Source organism: Squalius cephalus, assembly GCF_949319135.1.
Source record: "Squalius cephalus genome assembly, chromosome: 25".
Taxonomy (NCBI): domain Eukaryota; kingdom Metazoa; phylum Chordata; class Actinopteri; order Cypriniformes; family Leuciscidae; genus Squalius; species Squalius cephalus.
The window spans coordinates 652,620-672,619 of NC_137146.1; the positions used below are offsets into that span (position 1 = coordinate 652,620).

The window sequence follows — 20,000 nt, forward strand, 5'->3', positions numbered from 1 at the left end:
TGTGTGTGTGTGTGTGTGTGTGACTGTGTGTGTGTGTATCTGCCAGAGATGCTCCTGTCCACTCACACTGGAGTCTAACAAGTGAGTGTGTGTGTGTGTGTGTGTGTGTGTGTGTGTGTGTGTGTGTGTGTGTGTGTGTATCTGCCAGAGATGCTCCTGTCCACTCACACTGGAGTCTAACAAGTGAGTGTGTGTGTGTGTGTGTGTGTGTGTGTGTGTGTGTGTGTGTGTGTATCTGCCAGAGATGCTCCTGTCCACTCACACTGGAGTCTAACAAGTGAGTGTGTGTGTGTGTGTGTATGTGTGTGTGTGTGTGTGTGTGTGTGTGTGTGTGTGACTGTGTGTGTGTGTATCTGCCAGAGATGCTCCTGTCCACTCACACTGGAGTCTAACAAGTGAGTGTGTGTGTGTGTGTGTGTGTGTGTGTGTGTGTGTGTGTGTGCCAGAGATGCTCCTGTCCGCTCACACTGGAGTCTAACAAGTGAGTGTGTGTGTGTGTGTGTGTGTGTGTGTGTGTGTGTGTGTGTGTGTGTGTGTGTGTGTGTGTGTGTGTGTGTGTGTGTGCCAGAGATGCTCCTGTCCGCTCACACTGGAGTCTAACAAGTGAGTGTGTGTGTGTGTGTGTGTGTGTGTGTGTGTGTGTGTGTGTGTGTGCCAGAGATGCTCCTGTCCGCTCACACTGGAGTCTAACAAGTGAGTGTGTGTGTGTGTGTGTGTGTGTGTGTGTGTGTGTGTGTGTGTGTGTGTGTGTGTGTGTGTGTGTATCTGCCAGAGATGCTCCTGCCCACTGAGACACTGGCGTCTAACAAGTGAGTGACTGTGTGTGTGTGTGTGTGTGTGTGTGTGTGTGTGTGTGACGAATCCACCCGGATCCTTCTTGATGGGGGGGGGGCTTTTGTGTGTCTGGATGTCTGAGCGTTTCTCACAGTAACACAAACTGTGTCTTTATTCGTGATCACACACTTGCAGTGAAAGGCGTCTGGATTGGTTCCCTACAGAAAGCAGTGTAGAACATTTTACAGTTTTTTTCGATTGCTAAACGACAGTGAGCACAACTGGAGCTACATGTGCAAAGCTCTAACTACAGTCTGCACTACCAACAGTCACCTGAGCTAAACACTTCACATCACCTGAGCTAAACACTTCACATCACCTGAGCTAAACACTTCACATCACCTGAGCTAAACACTTCACATCACCTGAGCTAAACACTTCACATCACCTGCGAAACTCACTCCAGCAACACAACTCTTAACACACGGCTCAAAACAGGCTCAGTGCAGCCAAACACTATGCACAACCCTCACTGAGATAACACACACTGTCACTCAGAACACACTGAGATAACACACACTGTCACTCAGAACACACTGAGATAACACACACTGTCACTCAGAACACACTGAGACACACTGAGATAACACACACTGTCACTCAGAACACACACACACACACACACTGTCACTCAGAACACACACACACACACACACACTGTCACTCAGAACACACTGGCCCTCATTTATCAATCTTGCGTAGAAACGGGCGTATATTATGGCGTAAGATTATGCTTACACTCCTCTCATCGCCTGATTTATGAAGCTGTGCGTACCTTTGAAATTCTGGTGTACGCAATACCTGCCCTTGATAAATGCCGCGGCTGAAATCGATCGTCATTAGAATAACACGCCCCTATATATTCAAGTCTCCGCTCCCCCCACGCCCTCATTTTACGCCATGGACACACGGAAGACGGCAAATTAAAGAGAAACTTCTTTGAGAAAGAGAAAGCGAAACCAGGGAAGTGGAAAGAAACAAAATTGATTTCTAGATTTTTATTATTAATGACGCTTATTGTTATTTAGAAGAAGAATGTCGTTATTATTATTTGTATTATTATTATTATTTAAAAGAAGAAGAATGGCATTTTTATTATTTTGTCAGTCTGAATTATTTTTTTGGTCATTGAAAGCCTTTCATTACTAAACCCAATCCGTGCATACCTGCCGGGCCTAACCCTGGCCTAACCATCGTTTCAAAGAATAGTACAACGGCGAGCGCGTCGAGTATAAACGCCTCGTCCATTTGGGGAGGTGCGCGCGCAGTCTGCGGAGACTCGCGCTGCGGAGCCAGGCGAAAGTATAAACAAGGCTCGAAACGTCAGGTAAAGCGCACAGGCTCGCAACTTAAGGAATACATATGCCTACAATTCAAATGCTTTGGTAAAGTCACACAAATTAAACATTGAAGTCCATGTTGCACAAAAATAAACACTGAAGTTTATAATTACTATGTTGTTGTTTTTTTACAGTGGGTTTTGTGGTGTTAGGAATTGTTTTTTTGCGCATTCCCGCACTCAAAACGTGCGTACACCACCTCCTGAGCTGGCGTAGGATTTGAGCGTGCCGTACGCCAACGTCCATATTGATAAATCTCAAAGTCAACGTGGTTTTGGGTGTACGCCAGGTGTACGCTGGAAATTTGGTGTACGCACTTTTGATAAATGAGGGCCACTGAGAGTAAAAACACTCGCATCAAACACCAATACAGAAAATACAAACTTTTCATCTTTACAGTTTGAACAATTTCAGTGACTTCATACAAAGTAATATTTTCTTCAAAGAAAAGAGTGACATTCTTTCACATGATTTATTTACATTTTTAGAACATAACAATTCTTTAAGGTAAATGAAAATTAGCAGTTTGCTTCAATAGTCTGTAGTAATTTACGGAATTACAGTAATGAGAAAAAAAAGGTAGAAACTAAAAGTACATACTGTAATTCGAACAAATAATTGAGGGGCTAATCCTGCCTCTCTCTAGCATCAGGCCACAGGTTTACATCAACATCACATCTAATGTTCTCTCTGGCCATGCACCTGGGGAAGAACCTTATCCATCCCTGGCAGTCCTCTGGACTCATGTCCTCACATCCGGCACGCGTGGCTTCCAAAAGAGACATTTGGTCATGTGGGTGGTGACCAAACACTTTCCACCTCCACCCATACAGAAAAACAATATATTGAAATATATTTTACAGTAAAGTGTAAAAAATGTATGTGGCATATATTCCAAATACATTGAAATATATTTGCATTGTTGGTCACTTATATTTATCATTTTGAAATATATTCTGAAATATAACAAAAATATATGATGTTACAATAAGTGTGAAATATATTTACATATATTTACAGATATTTAACTAAAATAAATTTATTGGGCCAATTTCGAATATTTGCGTATATTCCAAAAATATATTTCAAATATATTTATTTTGTGTATGGGAGCCTTTCAGCTGAAGGTGCAGTCAGCAGTGTTTGAAAGGCACAGGGCTGAAATCTATTCTGTTTTGAATGTGTGGTTCACAGTTTTGACAGCAGTGTGTTAGCATTTGAACAAAGTGCTGTAAATCCACAGTGTTGTGCAGGTTGTGGTTAAAGTCATGGGATAAGTGTGTAGAGTTTTGAAAACTGTGTTCAAGCGATGAGAAACGAGCTAGAGTTTGGTCCACATGAACTGCTGCTGTGCAGACTGTAGTTAGAGTTCTGCACATGTGACTCCAGTAGTGCCCACTGTCGTTTAGCAATCGAAAAAACTGTAAACTAAAAATGGTACAAGATGATCAATAAAAGAGCTCCTACACATTTAACACATATTCTCTAGGGTAAGCGAGAGACATCTTTATAACACAAGGCAGAGTCTCATGGATACTACATTATATAGCTTTAAAACTGTGTATCGCAGGACATTCGTTGCCTCTGGATATCAAAAGTGTTTCTAATATGGTTGTTTTTAGTGTGTGTGTGTGTGTGTGTGTGTGTGTGTGTGCGTGTTTCTGTGAGTGAGTGTGTGTGTGTGTGTGTGTGTGTGTGTGTGTGTGTGTGTGTGTGTGCGTGTGTGTGCGTGCGTGTTTGAGTGAGTAAGTGAGTGAGTGTGTATGTGTGTGTGTGTGTGCGTGTTTCTGTGACTGAGTGTGTGTGTGTGTGTGTGTGTGTGTGTGTGTGTGTGTGTGTAAATGAATAGATTCTGTATGTACTGAGATCAAGATTCTGTTGAATATATTGTAATATATTGTGATATATGGTGTGTAGTTTCAGCCCCACGTGTGCGCTTCAGGGTCCCGGAGAGTTCGTGTGTGATCAGTGTCCGCTGGGATACGCGGGACACAAGTGTGAGAGGTACGAGATCCGACATATTCCTCGTGGATAATAAACACTTCGGGTTCCCAGATAACACAATATTTCACACACACTCCTCTCTCACTGTCAGGTGTGCTGACGGTTACTACGGCGACCCGACGGTCCCAGGCCAGGGGTGTGCGCTGTGCGAGTGTAACGGGAACGTGGACCGGTCTGAGGCGGGTCACTGCGACGGCCTCACGGGCGAGTGTGTGAAGTGTGTGTTCCACACGGCGGGCCGGCACTGCGAGCGCTGCCAGGACGGGTTCTACGGGGACGCCGTCACACTCAGAAACTGCCAGGGTGAGGCGGTTGTGTGTGTGTGTGTGAGAGAGAGTGTGTGTGTGTGTGTGTGTGTGTGTGTGTGTGTGCGTTTATAATCAGTGTATAATGGATTATGAGCATGCACATTGAAAAAGCAAATGCATGACTTGTAAGTAATCATAAAAATAATATAAATGTCACTATAACTGTTCTTATAATGCGGTCTTTATAAATGTATTAATAAAATAGTAATATTTTCTTATTAATAAGTATAAATGGAGCGATGACTCATTATAAGCATGGGCTTCAAAGAAAGTGTGACCAACATGTTTTTTAACCATTGGGAACTGGTCCTGTGAGGTGAAGCTCTAGCGCCGCCCAGTGGACAGATGTGGTACTGCTCGTCAGTGTTACTGGAGTGTGTGTGTGTCTGAAATGATGGTGTCTGTGTGTGTTTGTGTGTAGCCTGCGGTTGCTATGGTAACGGGTCTCTGTCCGCCGTCTGTAACGTGATCACGGGTCAGTGTGAATGTAAAGCCAACGTGGTCGGACAGACATGTGACCGCTGTCAGGTACGTCTGCCGTGATGTTTGTGATTATTTATTTACCATAATGTTTTGTTTCTTCATTCGCTTGTAAACGAAGTACCATGTTTCATGATAATGTGTGTGTGTGTGTGTGTGTGTGTTTCAGGCTGGTTATCACGGCATTAACAGCGGCGATGGCTGCAGACTGTGTGAATGTAACCAATCAGGCTCTGTGTCTGGGTCATGTGACGAGGAGGGGCGGTGCCAATGCATCACTGGAGTGACAGGAGACAAATGTGATCGATGTCAGCGCGGATATTACAACTTTACAGAGAGCGGATGCACACGTAAGAGCTGATATTCTCTTTGATTTATGTGTGAGTGTGTGTGAGAGAGTGAGCGAGTGTGTGTGTGAATGAGTGTGTGTGTGTGTTTGAGTGAGTGAGTGAGTGAGTGAGAGTGTGAATGACTGAGTGAGTGAGTGAGTGTGTGTGTGTGAGAGTGTGAATGTGTGAGTGTGTGAGTGAGTGAGTGTGTGTGTGTGTGTGTGTGTGTGTGTGTGTGTGTGTGTGTGTGTGTGAGTGTGTATTTTGTAGTGTGGTGGGCTCATGTAATCTGGCCTGTTTTGTGTCTCTAGCGTGTGACTGCGCACACACACACGGGAACTGTAACGCAGAGACGGGCGAGTGTATCTGCCCTCCACACACACACGGGCCGAAGTGTGAAGAGTGTGAGGAAGGTCACTGGGGTCACGACGGCGTGTCCGGCTGTAAGGTGCGACACATCACTCACCAACTGAGGATAATACCGCGGTGTTTACTACGGTATCAGCACAGTAACGGTGTGTGTGTGTGTGTGTGTGTGTGTGCAGGCGTGTGACTGCAGTGCTGTCGGCTCCAGCTCGTCTCAGTGTGATCTGCTGTCGGCTCAGTGTCGCTGCAACACACACTTCTCCGGCCTCAAGTGTGACCGCTGCGCTTTGGGCTACAGAAACTTCCCAGAATGCACCGCTTGCAACTGCGACCCGGACGGCACGCGCGAGGAGTTCTGCGATGGGACTCTGGGAGTGTGTGGGTGTGAGGATCACGGACAGTGTTCCTGCAAGGTGACGACAGCCGCGTTTCCTTACACTCTTAATGTTTTTAATACTTAATATGTTTTTAATATTATTGATCTCCTGCACTGACACCATTATATGAGAACTGAGCTGAGCTGGACGATGACATCACGTCTTTCTCCAGAGCCACTATATATATATATATATTAATGAACTAATTTAATAACTTTTTTACAACAATAATGAACCATCTCTGAACTTCCTTAAGTTGGACTGAGACGCTGTTTTCTTCTAGACACAAACTGTGTTGCATTATTCTCCTGTTATCTCTGTAAAGCTGCTCTGAAACACTCGCTGTATAAATAAAGCTGACTTGACTTTTAGTTAAAGTGGCCATTTTATGCCCTCCAAGTCCTGATGTTGTTTCAGGCTCTACTAGAACAGGTTTTCCTGCTTGAATGTTGATTATTCTCCTCATATTCTCCATTGTTGCGGCTCCTCTCTTCCCAGTCTGTCAGTAACGCTCTGTTTACTTCCTGTCTCTATGAAGCCCCTCCTCCTGAAAAGCACACTGTGCTCTGATTGGTCGGCTGGAGCAGTGTGTTGTGATTGGTCAAGCGCTTCGAGTGTGTTTGGGATATGCCCCGCCCCTAATTACCATAACCGCCAGTTTAACACACTACTAACTAACTCAACCAGGCCCCGGCCCTTTATTCTGCGCATTAATTATTATAATGAGGAATATTGTGACGTGTTCCCGGGAGAAACTCGACTACAGTGAAGCGCCTCTGTAACGGCTCTGTAACGGCTCTGTAACGGCTCTGTAACGCCTCTGTAACGCCTCTGTAACGCCTCTGTAACGGCTCTGTAACGGCTCTGTAACGCCTCTGTGTAACGCCTCTGTAACGGCTCTGTAACGCCTCTGTAACGCCTCTGTTACGGCTCTGTAACGCCTCTGTAATGCCTCTGTAACGCCTCTGTTACGGCTCTGTAACGCCTCTGTAACGGCTCTGTAATGCCTCTGTAACGCCTCTGTTACGCCTCTGTTACGGCTCTGTAACGCCTCTGTAACGCCTCTGTAACGCCTCTGTAACGGCTCTGTAACGCCTCTGTGTAACGCCTCTGTAACGGCTCTGTAACGCCTCTGTAACGGCTCTGTAACGGCTCTGTAACGCCTCTGTTACGGCTCTGTAACGCCTCTGTAACGGCTCTGTAATGCCTCTGTAACGCCTCTGTTACGGCTCTGTAATGCCTCTGTAACGCCTCTGTAACGCCTCTGTAACGGCTCTGTAATGCCTCTGTAACGCCTCTGTAATGCCTCTGTAACGCCTCTGTTACGCCTCTGTTACGGCTCTGTAACGCCTCTGTAACGGCTCTGTAACGCCTCTGTAACGGCTCTGTAACGCCTCTGTAACGCCTCTGTGTAACGCCTCTGTAACACCTCTGTAACGGCTCTGTAACGCCTCTGTTACGGCTCTGTAACGCCTCTGTAACGGCTCTGTAATGCCTCTGTAACGCCTCTGTTACGGCTCTGTAACGCCTCTGTAACGCCTCTGTAATGCCTCTGTAACGCCTCTGTTACGGCTCTGTAACGCCTCTGTAACGGCTCTGTAACGCCTCTGTAACGGCTCTGTAACGCCTCTGTAACGCCTCTGTGTAACGCCTCTGTAACACCTCTGTAACGGCTCTGTAACGCCTCTGTAACGCCTCTGTAACGCCTCTGTTACGGCTCTGTAACGCCTCTGTTACGGCTCTGTAACGCCTCTGTAACGCCTCTGTAACGGCTCTGTAACGCCTCTGTAACGCCTCTGTAACGTCTCTCGTCTGCAGGAGAATGTGGGCGGCAGCGGCTGTGACGAGTGCAAGATCGGGACGTTCGGTCTGACGGCTCAGAATCCCTCCGGCTGCAGTCCGTGCTTCTGCTTCGGGGTTTCCAGCGTGTGTGAGGAGCTGAGCGGCCTAATCCGAGTGCCGGTGAGCAGGGACCACACACACACACACACACACACACATAATTCAGACACAAACACAACTCAGATAAAACAGTTGCAGGAAATTCGAACACTTTTTGAATCCTCATGAATCCTCATGTGTTTAACGCGTAACTGTGTGTGTGTGTGTGTGTGTGTGTGTGTGTGTGTGTGTGTGTGTTTCAGCTGACGCTGGGCTCTGCTCCGCCGCTGCTGCGTGTCGTGTCTCAGAGTGACCAGCAGGGGACGCTAGAGGGCGTTTATTACTCACATCAAGAGATGCTGTTGGACGCGGCTCACCTTCACAGTCTGTCGGTCCTCACCGGACCCTATTACTGGAGACTCCCGCAGAAATACCACGGTAACAAGGTACAAATCCCGCAGAAATACCACGGTAACAAGGTACAAACCACACTGAAATACCACGGTAACAAGGTACAAATCCCACATAAATACCACGGTAACAAGGTACAAACCACACAGAAATACCACGGTAACAAGGTACAAACCACACAGAAATACCACGGTAACAAGGTACAAAGCCCACTGAAATACCACGGTAACAAGGTACAAAGCCCACTGAAATACCATGGTAATGAGGTACTAACCACAGTGAAATACTACGGTAACAAGGTACAAACCACACAGAAGTACAACGATAATGAGTTGCGGTATTGAGGTACAAATCCCACTGAAATATCACAGTAACAAAATATAAACCGCATGGATACTTTGCATACCATGTATGCAATACATTTGTTACAGTATTTATTAGGTACAACTTTTGATTTTAATAATGCATTAGTAAGTGTTGAAATGAACTAGGATTAAGTGTTTTTCATGGTTTACTCATGTGAACTGTTGTTGATCATGTGAGTGAGGTGTGGTCTCCTCGTGTCTCGCAGCTGCTGTCGTACGGAGGAAGACTCTCCTTCACGATCGCGTTCTTCGCTCTCGACGGCGTCGGACTGGCCAATCACGAGCCTCAGGTTCTGATGAGGGGCGGACACCTGCGCAAGCTAGTCATCTACACCGACGCTCCCGCGCCGCTAAACGGCGTTCGCACCGAACAAGAGGTGCCTCTGACCGAGGTGAGTCTGATCACATGACTTCGGGACCGCGTTTGTGTCATAGAGCCAGCGCTCTCTCACCAGGGTGCGTAAAGGTGCTTAAAGGTGCAGTGTGTAAGTTTAGCAGCATCTAGTGGAGAGGTTGTGAACTGCACCCAACAGAAGTTACGGTGGCCGACAGGAAGTGATGTCGTCGTCTGAGACCGCAGAGAGTAGCCAGTTAATCAATGAGGTTTCTTTACAAAGACAAATTTAGAAATTATGTTTACTTAATTATTCAGTAAAACGATGTTATTGGGAATATTATTGTGACTTGTTCATCATTGTGTCAGTGTTTATTCGCTGACTTTAGCTGAAGCTTCTTATCATGAAGAACAACATAGTGACGAAACGCGTTTGTCCTTTCAGGGCCACCGTAGAAACATGGATGTAAGTGGACCCGCGGTGTGTGTAGAGAGAGAAACGCCTCATTCTAAGCTAATAAACATAACGGTTCATTATATAAAGTCTTTATACACCACTGAAAACACAGTTATGAATATGATATTGCATTTCTGTCAACAGATCCTCCTAAATATCACACACTGCACCTTTAAAGTATCTTGTATCAATCATTGAAGTAATTGATTAGTCCTGGAAAACCCTTGAAAACAGCCGTTTTTATGAAGAAGTGCTTGAAAAGTGCTTGAATTATTGAAAGAAAATATAGATGGAAAGTTTTATTTATTGATAAAACAATCTTTTCACACAAAATTTAAGCGGCGGTCGGTCTGATTTAGAGGCGTTTCTCATGGCTATGAGTGTGATATTGCTCATAAATACCCAGGGATATGATCCAGCTTCTCCTGTTTGTGTGCAGCACAAGTGGAAGTACTTCAACTCTGTGTCAGATGAAGCCGTGAGCCACGCCGACTTCATGTCTGTGCTGAGTAACGTGGAGTACGTCATCATCAAAGCCTCGTACGGCTCAGGCCTGCAGCAGAGCCGGTCAGTGTGTGTGTGTGTGTGTGTGTGTGTGTGTGTGGACCCGAAGCCTTAAAATTACACTAAATTTGTTTTTGTCCAGAAAGCTTATTTTATTTCATTTTGATAATATATATATATATAAAAAAATGTTTTTGTTATTTTTTATTTTATTTACCTTTAAATGACTAGATTTGATCAATAAATAATAAATAAGTAGTAATTTAAGCACATTCCTCACATTCTTTCAACTTAAATTCAAAATAACTCACAATTTCATGCCTAACCCTTTTAATTCAGCTCTAAATATCTAACATTGGGTGTCTTTGCCAACCTCTTGAGGAAAATAAATAATATAAGATGATATTTCATGAGTCTAGATGTCCTTATAGCTCTATATGGAGCACCTGAGCTGTTCCTCTGGGTCCTAAAGTCAGTTTTCTTCAGTGTGCATTCAGATACACATGTAGACATTATAAAATCATTTTTTGTTAAAGTTTTAGCATTGAATTTTGAACATTTTTAGGTTTTTCTATGTGTATTGAAGCATTCCTCACATTCCATTCATTGCTTTTTCAGGATTTATTACTTTTTTTAAATTTCAACCACAAAACTCCTCGGATCCATAAAAAAATGTTGTTTGTATTTGTGGTTAAAGTGCGACTGAAGTCCTGGGGTCTTGAATCCCTCTGATGAACACTCAATTATTTAAAAATTTTCACAAATATTTTCCGGGTCAAAATGTCCCGAGGGAAGGACGGGAATAGTGGGAGCAACTACAGTAAGATGTTCATCCCTGATGATGAATCACTCCCAATAAGAGTCCGTGTTTCTCTAATCTGTGTTTCTCTCTCCAGGATCTCTAACATCTCGATGGAAGTGTCTCTGGATGCGGAGGATGTTCCCGAGGGAGCAGAAGGAGAAGTGGCTCGACTGGTGGAGGCGTGCGAGTGTCCACTGGGATACGCTGGACTCTCGTGTCAGGTCCGGGAAAACACTCGCGGTCATCGGCCACAAACCCTCAAGTGTCACTCATAACACATCTGGAAATATGTCTAATAGTTCCTGTCCTTCATCTGAATTTAGAAGCTTAGAAAATTATTATATTATACATTTTATAATGTAATATACACATTTTCAAATTTCAATATAAAATTAATATTTAAAAGTATGACAATATAATAATTAATAGTTAATAGTATATTATTTTATATTTATTTTTTATACATTATCTTGTCTTTTATTATACAAAATTCTAAATATCAATATAAAATATTATATATATATATATATATATATATAATAAGACAATGTAATGTATATAAATAATATATAATTAATAGTGCATTATTAGTTTTGTTACTTTGATTTCATACATTATATTGTATTATATTATATAATATTATAAGACAATATAATATACAAAAAAAAACAAATAATAAAAACAAATTAGTAATCAAAAAATCTTTATTAATATTACACAATATAATATATACAAATAAAATAAAATTGTATGTAAATAGTAATTGATAGTATATTATTAATTTTATATTATTTATATGCCATTTACATTTTATATATTATTTTGTCTTATATTATAAGACAATTTAAAATACAAAAAAATATATAAATAATATAAAATTAATAATTGATAATATAATAATAAGATATATAAAATATAAATAAAATAAATAAAGGACGATAACTACAACGATAATGATATAGCTCTAAATAATCTAAATATAATGATTTTATGTCCACAACTACAATTATAACGACAGAGAAATAGTTGGAATCGCTTTCCGGAGGATTTCTCGCTGATGAACGATAGAAACACATTGTGAGAGCGCTGAGCTGAAACTGGGCTGATGCTGTGTTGCAGGAGTGCTCTCCGGGGTATTACCGGCAGGCCGTGTCCGAGCTCAACATGAAGGGCCGAAACCGGCCGCTCATCCGGCCCTGCGTGCCGTGCCGCTGCAACAACCACAGTGTGTCATGTGACCTGGAGACGGGCCAATGCACGGTGAGCAAATCCAGATGATAAACCGCTTTATGCACATCAGCTGATCATGAAGGCACAGTCTTACTGAAGCGTGTGTTCAGGGCTGCCAGCACCACACCGCAGGAGAGCACTGTCACCTGTGCGCCGCAGGGCATTATGGGAAGGTTCAGGGCTCGGTCAGCGACTGCTCGCTGTGTGCCTGTCCACTGCGGGGTCAAAGGTGAGGTCACATGACACTATGGCTGTGTGTAGGTCATGGGAAACCAGTGGTTCTCAAGTGTTTTTCGTTTCGTCACGCAACAGCATTTTATTTCTTTTTCTGCTGATTTCTGCCCCGCACTTTGAGAACCACTGTGTTAAACCATCAAGGCTGCATGCGTGTGCTGATGTTTTGCGTGTGTTTAGCATGAGCGTGACGTGTGTGTTTTGCGTGTGTTCAGCTTCAGTGCCACGTGTGTGTTAGAGGGCGCTGGAGATTTCCGCTGCGACCGCTGTGAGGAGGGATACGAGGGCCGCTACTGTGAGAGGTGAGGTCATGTGACGTTACGGCACACACACACATACACTCGTACACTAACGCTAGGGTTGGGAATCGGGTACTTGTTATAAAATTTAGATTTCGATTCCTCTCCTCCTCTGTGTGTATTTGAATATGACTGTAAACCACTGAAGCGAGAGTGTGTGTCCTGTGTTCATGTGTATCAGTGTGTCGGATCCGTGCTGCTCTTAAAGTGACAGCAGCCTAATATTCCCAGTAGCACTGCAGAACCCGAGATCCAGGGGGCGGAGTTGGATCCAGATCTAAGGGGTGGAGATGGGTAGGGTTAGGTATATGTAAGGTGGGAGGAGCTGGACCTGGATCTAACTCCTCCCCCTGGATCTCAGGTTCTGCAGTGAGGCCCATCTCAATATTCCTGCTCTATAATAACACTGATCAAACTACAGAAGACAGAGAAAACTCACTCGTTCTTCACTGAATTACTTTTGCAACTATATTTGTAATGTATATTTTATTTATAAAGTGCAGTGTTATTGTACATTTGATTACAGTTTCTGTTCCTGAAAATCTTAAAACACTGTTTATCTCAATCCATCTTTGTTCAGTTGTGTCTATTTGTTGCGATTGCAAATTTTTTCTTTTTTAATCTAAAAAAAACGTAGATATCTAAAAAAAAAGATATTATTCACATTTAGTCTTATTGAAAAACATTTAATTGTATCTGAATAGATCTGTTTTGCAATAAGACATAATATCTACGTTTTTTTTTTTTTTTTGCCTTATTGGAATTGAAATTAGGAACTGAACTGGAACTGAATTCAGAATCGGAATCGTTAAAACTCAAGCGATCCCCAACCGTCGCTAACGTTCTCTCCGCGTCTCAGGTGTTCGGTGGGTTACCATGGCGACCCGTCGGAGCCGGGCGGCCGGTGTCAGGTGTGTCGGTGTAACGGGACCGGGTCGGTGCACGGTGTGTGTGACGGACGCACGGGCCGGTGCGAGTGCAAGCCCGGGGTCAGAGGTCATCTGTGTGACCAGTGTGAGGAGAGACACGTGCTGGTCAGCGAGCAGTGTGTGTGTAAGTCTGCGTTACTTCTACAGATGGTGTCAGTGCAGCTTCACCGGGATAAACGGGAAAATAACCGTGTCGATGTTACAAACTTTAGCAATTCAGTTCAGTGTTGATTCAGTTCAGTGTTGAGTTGAGTTCAGTGTTGAGTTGAGTGTGTGAGTGTGATGACCAGCTCGTGTCTCTTCAGCGTGTGACGACGGATGCACAGGACTGCTGTTGGACGATCTGGACTCTTTAGACGGGTCAGTCGCGTCTCTAAACCTGTCGGGTGTCATCATCGCCCCCTACAGCCAGCTCATGACCCTCGAGAACCAGACCCGAGAGGTCAAGGTCAGTCACGTGACCCAGCCTGCATAAACCATCCCTCATGTAACACTGCATGCATGAATGCTTCATATGTACACCTCATTTCCAGAGTTTGATGTCGTGGGATCAGAGCCCAGAGCATCACCTGACCGCAGGAGAGCGAAGCTTGAGACACCTGAGCGATGACATCACTGACCTGCAGCAACAGGTACGCTCGCATCCCTCCTCACGGTAACCATGGCGACGGGAGACTGATGCTGATGCTCAGCGTGTGTGTGTGTGTGTGTCTGCAGGTCCAGAGTGTGTTTGACGGCAGTGAGGCGGTGCTGCTGAACTCTGAGGAGAAGCTCACGCTGGGCCAACAGCTGCTGGAGCTCATCAGAAACACTCACTCTGCCCTCCACGGTAACCAGTAACGCTGACCTCAGCTATTTCAGTGTTTCGTTTTATTTTGAAGAGAAATGCACGTGAAGCCTGGATTATTATTAAGTAAAACTATTTTTTGTTTTTAAATCAGTTAATTGAAATAAAGCTGATTTTATTTTATTATTTTATTTTATTTTGAAGAGTAATGCACCTAAAACCAGGGTTATTATTACCTAAAATAAAACTATTAAACGTTTTTTTTTATTTTTTATTAATTTAAATAAAGCTGAAATTATTTATTTATATATTTATTTATGATTTATTTATTTCTGTTTTATTTATATTAATCTCAGAGCAATGCACCTAAAACCAGTATTGTTATAATTAACTAAAACTATTTAAATAAAACATTTTCATTAATTTAATTTAATCATATAAAATAAAACTTAAACTTTAAAAATGAAAATATAAAAATGAAAGATAATTCAAAATATTAATACATTTTATAATAGTACACAAATAATACTAGAATGGCAGATTCAATCCATCTAAATAAGTAAATAAATAACAGATCTATTTTAGATGCTCAGTTGATAAGATCATGATTTGATTGGCTGCTGTGCTCACCGCTGCTGGTCTGTGATTGGCTGCTGTGCTCACTGCTGCTGGTCTGTGATTGGCTGCTGTGCTCACCGCTGCTGGTCTGTGATTGGCTGCTGTGCTCACTGCTGCTGGTCTGTGATTGGCTGCTGTGCTCACTGCTGCTGGTCTGTGATTGGCTGCTGTGCTCACTGCTGCTGGTCTGTGATTGGCTGCTGTGCTCACCGCTGCTGGTCTGTGATTGGCTGCTGTGCTCACCGCTGCTGGTCTGTGATTGGCTGCTGTGCTCACCGATGCTGGTCTGTGATTGGCTGCTGTGCTCACCGCTGCTGGTCTGTGATTGGCTGCTGTGCTCACCGCTGCTGGTCTGTGATTGGCTGCTGTGCTCACCGCTGCTGGTCTGTGATTGGCTGCTGTGCTCACCGATGCTGGTCTGTGATTGGCTGCTGTGCTCACCGCTGCTGGTCTGTGATTGGCTGCTGTGCTCACCGCTGCTGCTCTGTGATTGGCTGCTGTGCTCACCACTGCTGGTCTGTGATTGGCTGCTGTGCTCACCGCTGCTGCTCTGTGATTGGTCCAGGCCTGATGGAGCAGGTTCGTTCTGTGAACGTGACGACGGACGAGGATCTTGATGAAGTGAACGACACGTTCCTGATGGAGGAGATGAACACGACGCTGGAGAAGATCAGGATCTTCAGTCTGACACACTGCAGTGCGACTGCGCAGCGCGAACTCAGGTACGACACACACACACACTCGTCTGCGCACACACACATGCGTCTAACGTTTCCGTAACACTTTACAAATCTTATAATTATCAGTATAATAGGAAAAGTGGATTCTTTAAAGTAACGTACTACTTTCTAACTAATGAGAGCGTGTTCAAAGTTACTTATAGTCAACAGAATGTTCCAAAGGGACCATCAAAATAAAGTGTTATCGTAAGTGTTTGTAATGTAGTGTGTGTGTGTGTGTGTGTGTGTGTGTGTGTGTGTTCAGCTCTGCAGTGTCTGTTCTGCGGAGGGTTCAGGAGGAGATTAAACATCCGCTCGGACAGAACCAGTTCAGACTGGAGAACGTCTCCTCAACACTCAGGAGATTCGAGCATCAGATCCTGCAGATCCAGGAGATCATAAACACGAGCGAGAGCCTCACTAACCAGAGCCGACGCTTGACGGAGGAGATCCGGATCAGCCGGAGTCAGCTCACCGTGAGTCTCCAGCAGAAACACACACAATCATCTCTCCTGCTCACCAGACAGCGTTTATTTGATCAGAAATACTGCAAAAACAGTGAAATATTATTGGAATGTAAATCATCTGTTCTCTATGTGAATATACAGTAAAGTGTAATGTATTCCTGTGATCAAAGCTGAATTTCAGCATCATTACTCCAGTCTTCAGTGTCCACACTTTACTTTATATTCACACAGAAAACATTGCAATAATTTTTCAAAATTTTTACTTCAGCGTTGATCAAATTGATGAGACATTAAAAAAAATCTCTTTCTCCAGATCTCCAGCAACAATGTCAACAATCTGAACCAGGAAGTAGAAACACAAGTACAGGAAGCTCAAGACCTGCTGACTGATGCCCTCAAAATAGCGGAAAACATGGACAACGGGACAGATGTAAGTGACGTTTCTACCTCATATAACACACATACGGCACGGTGACTGTGATTATAACACACATACGGCACGGTGACTGTGATTATAACACACATACGGCACGGTGACTGTGATTATAACACACATACGGCACAGTGACTGTGATTATAACACACATACGGCACGGTGACTGTGATTATAACACACATACGGCACGGTGAATGTGATTATAACACATACGGCACGGTGACTGTGATTATAACACACATACGGCACGGTGACTGTGATTATAACACACATACGGCACGGTGAATGTGATTATAACACACATACGGCACGGTGACTGTGATTATAACACACATACGGCACGGTGACTGTGATTATAACACACATACGGCACGGTGACTGTGATTATAACACACATACGGCACGGTGACTGTGATTATAACACATACGGCACGGTGACTGTGATTATAACACATACGGCACGGTGACTGTGATTATAACACACATACGGCACGGTGACTGTGATTATAACACACATACGGCACGGTGACTGTGATTATAACACATACGGCACGGTGACTGTGATTATAACACATACGGCACGGTGACTGTGATTATAACACACATACGGCACGGTGACTGTGATTATAACACACATACGGCACGGTGAATGTGATTATAACACACATACGGCACGGTGAATGTGATTATAACACACATACGGCACGGTGACTGTGATTATAACACACATACGGCACGGTGAATGTGATTATAACACACATACGGCACGGTGAATGTGATTATAACACATACGGCACGGTGACTGTGATTATAACACACATACGGCACGGTGAATGTGATTATAACACACATACGGCACGGTGAATGTGATTATAACACACATACGGCACGGTGACTGTGATTATAACACACATACGGCACGGTGAATGTGATTATAACACACATACGGCACGGTGACTGTGATTATAACACACATACGGCACGGTGACTGTGATTATAACACACATACGGCACGGTGACTGTGATTATAACACACATACGGCACGGTGAATGTGATTATAACACACATACGGCACGGTGACTGTGATTATAACACACATACGGCACGGTGACTGTGATTATAACACACATACGGCACGGTGACTGTGATTATAACACACATACGGCACGGTGAATGTGATTATAACACACATACGGCACGGTGACTGTGATTATAACACACATACGGCACGGTGACTGTGATTATAACACACATACGGCACGGTGAATGTGATTATAACACACATACGGCACGGTGAATGTGATTATAACACACATACGGCACGGTGACTGTGATTATAACACACATACGGCACGGTGACTGTGATTATAACACACATACGGCACGGTGAATGTGATTATAACACACATACGGCACGGTGACTGTGATTATAACACACATACGGCACGGTGACTGTGATTATAACACACATACGGCACGGTGAATGTGATTATAACACACATACGGCACGGTGACTGTGATTATAACACACATACGGCACGGTGACTGTGATTATAACACACATACGGCACGGTGACTGTGATTATAACACACATACGGCACGGTGACGGTGATTATAACACACATACGGCACGGTGACTGTGATTATAACACACATACGGCACGGTGAATGTGATTATAACACACATACGGCACGGTGACTGTGATTATAACACACATACGGCACGGTGACTGTGATTATAACACACATACGGCACGGTGAATGTGATTATAACACATATACGGCACGGTGACTGTGATTATAACACACATATGGCACGGTGACTGTGATTATAACACACATACGGCACGGTGACTGTGATTATAACACACATACGGCACGGTGAATGTGATTATAACACATATACGGCACGGTGACTGTGATTATAACACACATACGGCACGGTGAATGTGATTATAACACACATACGGCACGGTGAATGTGATTATAACACACATACGGCACGGTGACTGTGATTATAACACACATACGGCACGGTGACTGTGATTATAACACACATACGGCACGGTGACTGTGATTATAACACACATACGGCACGGTGAATGTGATTATAACACACATACGGCACGGTGAATGTGATTATAACACACATACGGCACGGTGAATGTGATTATAACACACATACGGCACGGTGACTGTGATTATAACACACATACGGCACGGTGACTGTGATTATAACACACATACGGCACGGTGAATGTGATTATAACACACATACGGCACGGTGAATGTGATTATAACACACATACGGCACGGTGAATGTGATTATAACACACATACGGCACGGTGACTGTGATTATAACACACATACGGCACGGTGACTGTGATTATAACACACATACGGCACGGTGAATGTGATTATAACACACATACGGCACGGTGACTGTGATTATAACACACATACGGCACGGTGACTGTGATTATAACACACATACGGCACGGTGAATGTGATTATAACACATATACGGCACGGTGAATGTGATTATAACACACATACGGCACGGTGACTGTGATCCCAGATGATGCGTTTGTCGTTCCAGACTCTGGATGAGATGAAGAACCATCTGGAAGGCTGGAGTGTGAATCTCAGGAAGCATGTGGACACTTTAGTGATGGATTTGACCAAAAGAGACGCCCTACAGCTGGTGTACCGGGCCGAGGATCACGCGCAAGCCCTCAGCAAACAGGCACAAGCCCTTAACAGGTGCGTCACGCTAAAAATCCCACAGAACGTATCATATATATATTGTTGGTATTGTAAATAACTCGATATCTTTCTTTTTGTGGTCAGTTCTCTATCCGAGGTCAGATCTGCATCAGTAAACACGACCAGTGTCAGTCAGACCAACAGCAACATCAGAGAGAATATTCAGATGGCGGGAGATCTGGCTCACGCCGCCAATCACAGCGCAAGCTCCGCCCTCAATCTGGTACGTCCACCAATCAAAGCGTACAGGGAGGTTTCACAAATGAGCTAATAATTAATGAAATTGGATGTAACAGTAAAATTAAAAAAAAATTTTTTTAGTCTGGATACATTATTTTAATCAAAATAAAACACAAAAAAGATTTTATTTATTTATTTTATTTTATTTTATATTTTACTTTGAAGAATAATGCACATAAAACCAGGGCTATTATTACCTAAAACTAAAACTATTAAACGTTTTTATTAATTGCTATATAAATAAAGCTGAAATTATTTATTTATATATTTATTTATGATTTATTTATTTATATTTTATTTATATTAATCTCAGAGTAATGCACCTAAAACCAGGGTTGTTGTTTAAAACTAAATCTACTTTCATTAATTTAAATATATTATAATATTATATAATATAATAAATAATACAATTTTGGCCTGTATACATTATTTGAATCAAAATAAAACACCAAAAAAGATTATATATTTGATCTGTTTGCT

At 43.3% G+C, this 20,000-nt stretch overlaps 1 protein-coding gene across 1 annotated transcript in view; it reads left to right on the forward strand.

The window, feature by feature from the left end:
• Positions 1-20,000, forward strand: part of lama1 (laminin, alpha 1) — a 70,916-nt gene that overhangs the window by 27,051 nt on the left and 23,865 nt on the right. Inside the window, exons 18-40 of the mRNA XM_079862459.1 lie at positions 4,092-4,178; positions 4,270-4,481; positions 4,908-5,014; positions 5,136-5,316; positions 5,607-5,743; positions 5,841-6,074; positions 7,857-8,000; positions 8,183-8,365; positions 8,902-9,087; positions 9,926-10,053; positions 10,887-11,013; positions 11,912-12,052; positions 12,133-12,251; positions 12,472-12,558; positions 13,415-13,608; positions 13,790-13,932; positions 14,018-14,116; positions 14,202-14,313; positions 15,455-15,611; positions 15,874-16,084; positions 16,389-16,505; positions 19,114-19,277; positions 19,365-19,503. Of these exons, the coding sequence (XP_079718585.1) occupies positions 4,092-4,178; positions 4,270-4,481; positions 4,908-5,014; positions 5,136-5,316; positions 5,607-5,743; positions 5,841-6,074; positions 7,857-8,000; positions 8,183-8,365; positions 8,902-9,087; positions 9,926-10,053; positions 10,887-11,013; positions 11,912-12,052; positions 12,133-12,251; positions 12,472-12,558; positions 13,415-13,608; positions 13,790-13,932; positions 14,018-14,116; positions 14,202-14,313; positions 15,455-15,611; positions 15,874-16,084; positions 16,389-16,505; positions 19,114-19,277; positions 19,365-19,503 (3,409 nt within the window). The remainder of the gene's footprint in view (positions 1-4,091; positions 4,179-4,269; positions 4,482-4,907; positions 5,015-5,135; positions 5,317-5,606; positions 5,744-5,840; positions 6,075-7,856; positions 8,001-8,182; positions 8,366-8,901; positions 9,088-9,925; positions 10,054-10,886; positions 11,014-11,911; positions 12,053-12,132; positions 12,252-12,471; positions 12,559-13,414; positions 13,609-13,789; positions 13,933-14,017; positions 14,117-14,201; positions 14,314-15,454; positions 15,612-15,873; positions 16,085-16,388; positions 16,506-19,113; positions 19,278-19,364; positions 19,504-20,000) is intronic.